This window comes from Herpailurus yagouaroundi, unplaced genomic scaffold (genome assembly GCF_014898765.1).
Source record: "Herpailurus yagouaroundi ecotype Mexico unplaced genomic scaffold, PumYag 140, whole genome shotgun sequence".
Lineage (NCBI taxonomy): Eukaryota > Metazoa > Chordata > Mammalia > Carnivora > Felidae > Herpailurus > Herpailurus yagouaroundi.
In genome coordinates, this window is record NW_024412395.1 from 35,459,825 (window position 1) to 35,470,962 (window position 11,138).

The 11,138-nt window shown below is 41.8% G+C and overlaps 2 protein-coding genes across 14 annotated transcripts in view; one reads left to right on the forward strand and one right to left on the reverse strand.

Annotated features, from left to right (window-relative positions):
• Nucleotides 1-4,453, reverse strand: part of PRPF40A (pre-mRNA processing factor 40A) — a 54,419-nt gene extending 49,966 nt beyond the window's left edge. For 2 of the 10 annotated variants that reach the window (XM_040475097.1, XM_040475096.1), the window contains exons 1-2: nt 3,576-4,199; nt 2,271-2,402 (exon numbers count right to left, since the gene is read on the reverse strand). In XM_040475097.1, the coding sequence (XP_040331031.1) occupies nt 2,271-2,402; nt 3,576-3,977 (534 nt within the window). In that variant the 5' untranslated portion in view covers nt 3,978-4,199. Of the gene's footprint in view, nt 1-816; nt 897-2,270; nt 2,403-3,575; nt 4,200-4,347 lie in introns of those variants that run through there. The other 8 variants (XM_040475102.1, XM_040475100.1, XM_040475101.1 and 5 more) reach the window with 7 other exon arrangements.
• Nucleotides 4,454-4,768: 315 nt separating this feature from the next.
• ARL6IP6 (ARF like GTPase 6 interacting protein 6) overlaps nt 4,769-11,138 on the forward strand; it is a 41,713-nt gene continuing 35,343 nt past the window's right edge. For 3 of the 4 annotated variants that reach the window (XM_040475104.1, XM_040475105.1, XM_040475107.1), the window contains exons 1-2: nt 4,769-5,398; nt 6,980-7,030. In XM_040475104.1, coding sequence (XP_040331038.1) covers nt 4,999-5,398; nt 6,980-7,030 — 451 coding nt within the window. In that variant the 5' untranslated portion in view covers nt 4,769-4,998. The remainder of the gene's footprint in view (nt 5,399-6,979; nt 7,031-11,138) is intronic. The other variant, XM_040475106.1, reaches the window with a different exon arrangement.

Below are 11,138 nucleotides of genomic sequence, written 5' to 3' on the forward strand. Positions count from 1 at the left end.
TGAAGGTTCCATAACCTTCAGTCCCAAAGTCTAAATCTGTAAATTGACTTTTTAAAATTGAATGGCAGAACCCTACCAACTTTGTGTCACCACACTGAACTACATAGGCACCCTACTGTTTCTCATTATCTTCTGACCATTAATATCTCTAAGTGGGAAGACAGAAGAGATGATATGCAGAAAAAAGATCAATTTTGCTAATTAGCAACTTTTATCTTTAAGGTAGTTGCTTACAGGGCTTTAAATTAGATTTCTAGATTACTTGAGAATTTCAATTATCCATGCCCTCCTAGTCTGTTACCAAAGCTCAAATAAGAATTAGTTTTACTAATTTGGGTCCCATATAAGTTAGATATTAAGAAGAAAAAAAGAAACAATCTAATTTTAAGGAAAAACAATGGAGTTTCTTTTGGGACCCTCAGAGCTGGACTCTTAAGTCATCCATTCATTCATGATCCTAACAAGAGCCAAGAGGGAGACAGACTTTTAAACTTCTAAATAGTCAGGTACACTTACAGATACATAGCATACACTGGTCTAGGGAAAAAGAAAACCACAAGGTAAAATTCAAAGGATTTGAACAGACGTGTACCAGATAGCAAGTAACCTTACTAGGAAGATGGTCACTGATACAGCTAAAGAGAAAGGGCCATAAAGCAAACTGTGACCAGCTTATGTCAATGAGATACACAAAAGTACTTAAAAAAATAAATAAAATCTGCATTTTACTAGAAATGACTAGCTGGTGTCTTGGTCTGGTAGTGCAATAGCACCATTACAGCAAGGGTAAGCAGGTCAATCCCTTGCAAAACTTACCTTGATTGGCCCAATGGAAACAGAAGGCCCCAGAAAAGAGAGAAGCATCTGGCAGTAGCAAATTGTTTTATTTTATCTTTCTGTGGAAAGAAACTAATTTTAAATAAGAACCAGAGCATTTAAAGAATAAATATTTTTTAAAGCTCATTATCTAGTTAGAGCAGCTCTACTAAGAAAACCAGAAGAGCTCCTTGCTGCTTACAGATGGAGAGAAACAGAAGAGGAATCAGAATTGTTTCTCCATCACCTAAGGGAGTTTTAAATCTTGTGTTATTCTAGAATCACAGAATAAATGGTTCTTTTATTAAAAAAACAAACAAACAAAAATCCTCCCAGCAGAATTTTGGGGGCCTGGTGTCTTTGAGTAAAAATTTTTATACAAACTTAAGGGCTATATTCCAAATAAAGAAGAAAGCCACTTGACATTAAGCCCTTCTACTCCTAAGGTTAAGTTAAAAAGAGAAAGACACAGAGCAAACTCCTTTCTCCACTATAATTTCACCAATAAATTAAAATATCAAGGCTCAAGTGATTATCAGCATAAATAGTATTAATTAGCAGAAAGACCATACCTAATTGGCTTTCCAAAATATTTTATCAACCTAAATTTTTGATGATTTATAGATACTAAAATGGAAAGAACTCAACCAACAAAGAATATATGTATCACAGAACCTGACAGGGGGCATAAAATTATTCATGGTAACTGAACCTGTTACCTTTCTTGGATGCTTCTCTAGGAACTCAGTTCTACTGAATTCACTGAGTCAGCATTAAAACCTTTTGATCCAAATCATTCCCACAAAATAGCCATTTACAATTTATACTGGAAATGAAAGGGACAGCTCAAAAGCAGGAGTGCAGAAGCAATAAGCATTTAAAACAAAACAAAACAAAACAGTGTAAGTGGAAAATGAACCACCTATTTGGCACTGTCCTAATGAAGAATTAAATTAGAGTAGAACATTCCTATTCTATTCCCAACACGGGCGCGCGCACGCACACACACACACAGAAGAGAATGCTATTTCAGGAATCAACTTTATTCTAAGCCAAGACCTAAACAATTCTGTTTTTTTTAGACTCTATGCATTTACATGGTCCACGGACATAAATTATGTTGACCTATAATATTCACTACTCAAGCATTAACTTCAATTGACATAATAGGAAAAAGAAAGTTATTAAATTAATAAGACTACATATACAGCTACTTAATAAAAGAACTGAATTCTGTTGTTGGTAGAAAATAAATCTTTTATACAGAAGGCTTCTCCTTACGTTCAAAATTTGATTAGTGTCACCACTCAACATTTGACTTATTTGACATTATTTTGGCATAAGCTAATCCTTAAACAGCTGCAAGTATTCACCCGGATTTTGAAATCTTGACACAATGATACCACAGGCAAAAATAAACAAATAAATACAAAATAAAACAAAAACATTCTTACTTGTCCCATTGGCGGCCCTCCCATAGGGGGCATCATTTGCGGCATCATTCCATGAGGTACAGGAGGCATATTGGCTCTCTGACCCATAGGGTGCATTCCCATTGGGGCATAATGCATGCCAGGGTGCCCCATCTGAAAAATAGGGACAATTTAAAAATTATCAAGTAACAATAAATGCTTCTCAAAAATCTGATTTCAACAAATTGGTTATGTGCAGCGGCATATTAGGCCAATGTGTAATTCAATTACTGGGTTAACTTACACTTTCTTAAACAAACAAAATGCACTATACATACCAGTACTTGTAAAGAACTTGAAACTAAACAAATTACAGAACAAAATGGAAAGAATTAAAATAAATACCGGACAGCTAAAGCATAGGTTTTCTGTTTTCTTTCTTTCTTTCCTTTTTTTTTTTTTTTTTTTTTTTTTTTTTAAAGCACACTGCTTACTAGCTGGCTTGCTAAACTCAGGGAACACGCATGTGAAAGCCAATTTAAAAACTGTTACGGGTGAAAAACCACAACTTTGTTCTAGTTCACACAGACAGAAGATAGCTAACTTACGTCAGAACACTAATTATCCTTAAATTTATTTTTAAGTTGATCTTAAATTCTGAAATGAGAATCTACCAAATTAACTAAGGTAAGAGCTGGTCTTACCAAAAAAGAACACATTACGTGTACCCAAGGGCACTTAACTCCTAATATATAAACATATTATTTCCTAACAGAATCTTTAACACAAGTAGAATTACTTCTGCCAAAAAAAATTTTTTTTCCAAAGACTAAGGTCAGTCATTCACAGACCCTAAAGACAACCAACCAATACATCCATTTTAATTCGCTTTTAAAAGACAACTATTTCTTTACCTGTGTGCCCATTGTTCCGGGTCTTAAAAACAGGTAGTTACCCACTGCCAATTTTCCCAGCTGTACCCCCTGCAGACACCACTACTATTGGTGAAAGCAGATTTTACCAGCCGCTTTTAAAATCTACAACATCAAGTCTCCGCCTCCCCCTTCCTGCTACAGCCGGCCTACCTCTCCAAGAGGCTCACCGCGCCCAAGGCCCAGCACCTCCACCGCGCATCTGTCTAGGCCAAGCCCAATGGGAACTTCCAGGGACCCACATCCTTCCCTTTGTGCATCCCCGCTCTCCAATTCTCTTCCTCGTTACATATCCCACCATCTCGAGCTCTTCCTCCGTCCGCTCTTATCTTCGTCTCCTTCTGGAAAAAGCTTCCTGCCTCTCTGACTCCGTTTTTCATTGTGCCGCTTTCCCCCTGCTCCACCGATCCCTTACCGAGGGCCGTCTCCTCAGGAAGCCGTCAGCAGAGACCCAAGAGCTGGAGCAGAGGCTTGAGCCGGACAATCTCCGCTCCCCGTCCCCGGGACCCCGCGAAGGAGGATGGTTCTCCATTTCACTCACCATGAGGCCTCCACGCTCAGCTCCCGTCCCCGGCCTCATCGTCGGGCTCAGACTGCTCCGCCGGCGGCCACTGCCGCTACACATACCAACAAGAAGCGATCTGAGTGGCTGGCGCCCGCTGGGGCCAAAGGTTAAAGGCTGCCCTGCGCTACGGGGCGGGATCAGCGGGGCCAATAAGCTGACAGGCTTCCCCGCTGTCCAATCAGAGTGCGCTGTCGACACGCAGCTCTTCGGCGATTCGCCCCCAGCCTCAGCCTCACTTGGCGTCGCCTGCATGGAGGGGGGGGAGGGGGACGGAGGAAGTTTCTGCGCCTCCTCCGGGAAAACTCCACCAACTTTCCCCGGGGAAGAGAAGACAACCTTGTCCCGGCTTCCCGAGCTTAGACCGCCACACCCCGTAGGGGGTGGGGCAGTGGGGGCCTGCCACCTTCACCCACTCCGCCCGAGTTACATACGCCCCACAAACCTGAGGCTGCCCGCGGTGGGGTGGGGTGGGGTGGGGGTGGGGTAAGCAGCTTCTAGCGTTAGCGGTGGCCGGGGCCGGACGCGCGCGGGGGCGCGCGCGGTGCTCGAGGCGGAGGGGAGGGGGCGGGAAGAGGAGAGGAGGGGGGGGCTCCTTAGAAGAGGGTTAAAACTCCGTACGCACCAGCAGCTGAGCCCACTCCGGGGTGGAGGGGGCGGGAGGGAGGCGTGTCGAGCAGCGTGGAGGGAAGTTGTGATAGGGGCGGGGAGAACAATGCAAAAGAAAAAGAGGGAAGGGCAGTCTGGACGAGGGGAGAGCGTTTGGGCGGTGAGCTGCCGTTAAAGAGGGAAGCCAGAGAAGAGTAGGTGCTTACGGCGGAAGAAGGGAGAAAGCAAATCGGTTCGGAAATGTGAATCAGAAAGGTATGGGAGGGCGCTAGGACCGAGCATCGAGAAGATGCAGCTTTGGGGGCTGCCGGGGCGCGCGGTTGCCTAGAGGTGACGCGACGGTGGCGGAGGTCTCTGGCAGGGACGAAGCACTGCAGGGAGAGGAGACTTGGCTACCCTCAGCCTCGGGTCGCCTCTCCCTGTGCGCTTCCCCGCTTCCCTTCCTTCCTACTAGCCGGGGATCGTGCTCTGGCCCCGGGGCACCCACCCTTTCCTTAGGCTCCACAGCACATTCCCCGCCCCCGTTGCGCACTCCCGGACACCCCTGCGCGTCAGTGCCAGGTGGTGGAGGCTGTGGGGGGGCCTGGCCGCTGATTGGCTGCTGCGAGCGCGGGGCGGGGCGGGTGGTAGTCTCTCGACGTCCGCTGGTCCCCTCGTCTTTCCCGCCATGTCGTTTGTGGAGAGCGGGCGGCGCTCCGCTCCTCTGCGCCGACGCCTCGGCACCCCTGTTCCGTTTGCTCGGACGGCTTTTACCGCCTTCACTCAGGGGGACAGTTGGGGTGAAGGTGAAGGGGACGAGGAGGACGGATGCGACCAAGTGGCCCGCGACCTGCGGGCGGAGTTTTCAGCCGGGGCGTCGTCGGAGCCTAGAAAGGGCTCGCTACTCCAGCGGGACAGGGACGGGTCGCCGGTTCTGCCCGATAAGCGCAATGGCATTTTCTCAACGGTTGCGGGCGGACGAGCCCAGGCCCGGCGGTGGCCTGTCCAGATCCTCTCAATTCTTTGTTCGCTGCTGTTCGCCATCCTCCTCGCCTTCCTCCTCGCCATCGCCTACTTGATCGTAAAAGGTACTGAAGCTCGGCCTTGAAAGTCTCTCCAGAGTGAAGTTGAGCCTATCTGTGGCTCTTCCCTTCCATCTCTCTCCTCCCCATCAGAGGCTAGCAGTCGGGTACCGGCTTTCATCCAGAGTCCTCATTGCTTTCTTTGCTCTTCCTCTGTTTTTTTCTTAAGGGTGGAGGACCTTGGTCCAAGCTTAGGAGACCCGTTATAAGGAGGGGCCTTGATTAAATGGGTACTCTGGAATAAACAGTAGAGTCAGTGAACACTTGGGGTGAAATGTTGGCAAAATTAAGCAGTATGTAGGACGGTAATCCTTAAAAGACGGTAAGAAGTGTGAGACTAAAATAGGCTAAATATGTTCAAAGACTTGGTTTAATCGACAAATGGTTCAAGGTGTGTTAAACACTGATTCTTTTGTACAATCACCGAATTCCTGAAACACCAGGATTTCCATCCCACAGCCTAACGTTCTACCTTTGTAGATAATTAGCTCTCTTGATTTTGTGTTAGGTCTTCAATCGAGTGTAAAGTTCTTATAGGAGCTAGATAATTTATTATTTTTCTGGTTATTAAGTTTTATTTTCCTTTGTCTGAAGTTTAAATACAGGGCTGATCGTAATAGAAAGATGTGCCATGAAAGATTTTTCAAAATTTATACAGTTGTATTATATGGCTGGAATATTTTATATTACAGCGGAAAGAATCAGACCAAAGTTTAAATCTCAGTTCTCACTGTGTGTGACTTTGGCCAAGGTATTGACACAGAAAAGTTAGTTAAAACAAAAACACTTTAGTTCTCTGAGAACTTTAGTTCCGAGAAGCACCCAACACGGTGTCACTCAAGTATTAGTTTTACTTCACTCAACAGAACTATATCGGCTTAACTCCAGTTGTAATTTTTCGTCATTGCTTCCAAGCCCTCATTGGGCTGCAGGTGGCATCTAACAACTTATGCTTGATTTTCATACACAAGACAGATGGGCAAGTTAACACGAACCTCTGTACAATGGTATTGGGTGTAAACTGTCAACATTAAATATGTGGCTGCCAGTGTTTCATTCCTCTTTCACTCCTCCTCTCTTTTTTTTACTGTAACTCGCAGAGTTCTGTACGTTATTTCTCTTATGCTGTGAGAGCTTCCCTTTATGTTATAAAGTCGCAAAACTTGGTAAGTTGAGTCCATTGTGGAAGACATTGAGTTGTGCTTATTTTTGAGACTGGAAGAAAGGAACCTGATCGTGCATGTAATTTGTATTACATAGAATATTTTCAGGGGCATCTGGCTGGCTCATTTGGAAGAGCATGACCTCGAGGTTGTGAGTTCAAGCCCCACATTCGGTGTAGAGATTACTTAAATATGTAAACTTAAAAAAATACATATATTTTCACAGTAACACTAAAGTTGACTCAAATACCTTATTTGCTGACTGAAGGTAAAGTAGCTAGTAAATGAAATCAGAACTTAGGCCCAGTTGATTATGACTCCAGAGCATTTGCCACAACTCCACAGTATCTCTCCAGCCTTTGAGCTATTGTTCAAATTGTAAAATCATCTTTTTTATGCAAGCCCCTTTTTTTGTATTTTACAGAGTTACATGCTGAAAATTTGAAGACTGAAGACGTAGACACTGGGCTACTAGGTATAGACTTAACTGTCACTTAATTTGCTTTTGACTTCATTTTTATTTTTTCAGATCGTGTTTATACAAAATTTTAGATAAAATGCTTGATGTATTCCCTTGTGTGGTTCAGTGTTAATTTTTTATTTGCGTTTGTGTGTGGCAGATTTTGTTAGATTTTCTTTTTATGTATGTTTGGTGTGTGTATACAGTACCCACACTAGGAATACAATTTGAACATAACTATGTGATGAAGATCCAGAGACTAACATTTTCTAATTCCCTTCTGGAAGAGTCTCCCTATATACCTCTTCCCAGGAATTAAAAACAAACTTATAAACTAAGCAAAAATGACACCGTAAGCAGACCTCAGGAGAAAGTTAAATTCAAATCTCCATTATAAGCAACTTGTTTTTTAAAAAAACGTAGAAAGCATTGGGCATATGTGTACAAGTTAGTGATGATGAAGAGACTTGAGTTTCTGTGTAATGTCAGTAGAATGCTGTAGGATACAGATTACTAATGAAAATTTTGAGGGTTATTTATCTTGTATTTATTTCTTTATGCCAAAACAATTTTGAAATGTTCAGAACTTTAACTTTTTAGTGTATTTTTCTCCTGTTTGCTGTAATTTATTTGATCACTCTGAATTGGACCAAAAAAGTGGTTGAGATCCTATCCTGCATGTTACCTCCCTCCCAATTTTAGCTAAACTATTTATGTGTCTTCAAGACTAATGCCCTCACAAGGATACAAAATAGAGTCTGCCTGATTTTGCAGAAGGGGAAACCTTTATCTTCAAATTATAGAAACAAATTAGTTGCTAGATGTCCCATGAAAACTTGTCTGTGGTCTTTTCAACTTCTTGCATGAGAAAATGTACTTTCTGATGATTCACTTTATCAGTGTATGTTGTTACACTGTTTCATGTCTAAAAACAGCCAAGATTATAAGGATTTTTGTAGCATTTATTGATCTATCAACTCAATACATAGAATCTCAGTTGTTTAAATTCTCAGTTTAACAATTGACAAGATTTCATGGGGTAACTGGGTGACTCAGTTAAGCGTCCGACTTCAGTTCAGGGCATGATCTTACAGTTCATGAGTTTGAGCCCAGCTTTGGGCACTGTGCTGAGTGCTCAGAGCCTGGAGCCTGCTTCTGGATTCTGTGTCTTTCTCTCTGCCCCTCCCCCCACTTGTGCTCCGTCTCTCAAAATAAATGAAAAAAAATTTTTAAGTTGACAAGATTTCATTCACATTTATGAAAAGCATAGGTGGCACTTGTCATCTGAAGGAACGGCTTGTTCAGTATCAAAAGGATATAATAGGGCTTTGTCATTGCCCTACTTTTCCACTTCCAGTTAGTCTGGTATTGCTTTTAGATGTGCTTGATAGATATATAATAATTGTGACAGCATATATGAAGATCATTAAGTCTTTGCTAATGCCATGAATACACTTTGGAGATTCAGGAACAATCTCAGGAATGAGGGGAGAAACTGCTGTATCTTTTTCCTTTTTTTTAATGTTTGTTTATTTTTGAGAGAGAGCGAGCGAGAGACAGACCGGCATGAGTGGAGGAGGGGCAGAGAGAGAAGGAGACACAGAATCCGAAGCAGGCTCCAGGCTGTGTCAGCACAGAGCCTAAAGCGGGGCTTGAACTCAGGAAACGTGAGATCATTACCTGAGTGGAAGTCAGACGTTTAACCCACTGAGCCACCAGGCGCTCCTGCAAATTTTTTTTTATTTCAATTTAGGCCTAGTCTGAGATTGGCATAGATTGGCATAGATCTGCTCATTAAGAGCAGATTTAGCAGCAGTTCTCCTGTTAGTATGTGTAATAATCACCTAGACTTTGTTTTAAAAAGTGCCTCTAGATTTTGTTTCAGCTCCAGGTGGAGGCTGAGAATCTTCGTTTTTAATAGGTGATTTTGCTGTACCAACCATTAGAGAAATTCTTTTGCAGGGCGAGAATCTCACTTTTTTAAATTGTGGTTTTTTGTTTTTGTTTTTGTTTTTTTTTCAACGTTTATTTATTTTTGGGACAGAGAGAGACAGAGCATGAACAGGGGAGGGGCAGAGAGAGAGGGAGACACAGAATCGGAAACAGGCTCCAGGCTCTGAGCCATCAGCCCAGAGCCCGACGCGGGGCTCAAACTCACGTACCGCGAGATCGTGACCTGGCTGAAGTCGGACGCTTAACCGACTGCGCCACCCAGGCGCCCCAGTTTTTGGTTTTTTTTTAAAGATTGTATTTTTAAGTAATTTCTGTACTCAATATGGGCCCAGACTTACCACCCGAAGATCAAGAGTCGCATGCTTTACCAGCTGAACCAGCCAGGTGCCTCTAAAAGTGTACTTAAGAGCGGTTAAAGGGTTAAAAGTCCTTGCAAGTTGTCTAGTGACAGTAATAAATAATACATATGCGCACACGCCTCTTAAGAAACCTGACTTTGAATGAATCTAAGACACTGCCATTCTCTTGCCATCTTTGTCTGAAAGAAATCTTCATGGGAAACCCTGTTTATAATTTAAATATAAAAAGATTCATGATGAGCATGATGTCTGGGCATTTGGGGGGTTAATTTATCCTAACAGCTAGTAGGATTAGGGAGGGTATCATTGTTTGTCTTTATTTGTGAGGTATTCCAGCCAGGGAGGTATGATTGCCAATATCACCTGGTTTTAGAACTCATCTCCCTGATCTTCCCTAGGTGGCATTCGAAGGGCTTTCCTTTTGTATAATTGTTCTTTACACCATCTCCTACTATAAGCCTGTTTTTCAGGGAGATTAATAAAACTTAAGTTTACTTAGTTAAATCACATTCTAGTCCTTCCTCCTGAAGGTTATTCTCAGGCCAAATTGATTGCACTAATATACAACATATGAGTTGTTTCATTTTTGTACATTGGCTTTTGTATCTCACATTTTCCAAGTTTTATCACTCTTCACACACTTAGTTCTATTTCCAATTTTTGCATTTTTTTTCATAGTCTTACTGTGGGGTGTTATAAAAGGACCTTTTATTTGAGGCAAATCTGAAGTAAGTACATAAGTAAAACAGAAGGATTTGCCTTTACCAGAAAATGCTTAATCTTTTTTTTTTTTTTTTTTTTTACATTTGTTTATTTTGGGAGAGAGAGAGATGAGAAGAAGCAGTGCGGAGCCCAGCATGGGGCTTGAACTCACAAAATGTGAGATCATGACCTGAGCTGAAATCAAGATTCGGATGCTTAACTGAGCCACCTGGAAGCCCCAGACTAGTACCTTTTTTTTTTTTAGGACTAGTACTTTTAATATACATGCTGTAAGTAGTTCTGTACAGGAATTATAATCAACTTCATGGAGTTCCTTCAGTTTGAAAAGCTTCTGATCTTTTGTGCCTGTCATTCTTTGACATCTATTTAATAGTTAACATTAAGTCCCTCTTGTGGCTAAGACCAAATTCCTAGCATATTGCAGTATCAAGGGCTATTCTTGTTTTTGAGCCGCTCATTTAGTTCTGTTTTATGATTGAGATGTTTCTAGCTTCTGAACATTTCCGGAGATGACAGACATAATAAATTCAATCAAGGATGAAGCCAATTCATTTGAAGAGTATCATTCATTCTGCAGAGTGATGAAGTGAGACTCTGCCATCATAATTTCATGATACAGAACATTAGAAAATGGTAACAATTTCTAAGGGAAATGGTGTGTTGGGTGACCCATTCTCTTAGAAAGGCACAAATTGAAAACAACTCACTCAGTTTCTTTCTTACAGTGAAAAATGATTGAAACTGTGAACTTGAACTTTTTTTTAGTGAATGTATGAACCTTGTAATTTGAGGCCACTGTGTATTAAGGATATGATATATTGCTATCTGCAACTGTGTGGGGCAAATTCACAAATAATGTTATCCTCTTCTGTGGCAGTTTTTGTAAAATTGTGTGTGTTGCTTACTTATATTAATTAAAGAATGATCACTAAGGTAACAAAAGAGAAAAATGAAAGCCCAAAATGACTAGAAGGATACAACCAAAATTTTAGATAATTTACCTGGGTTTTGGAATTATAGGTTCTATTTTCTTTCTTTCTTTCTTTCTTTCTTTCTTTCTTTCTTTCTTTCTTTCTTTCTTTCTTTCT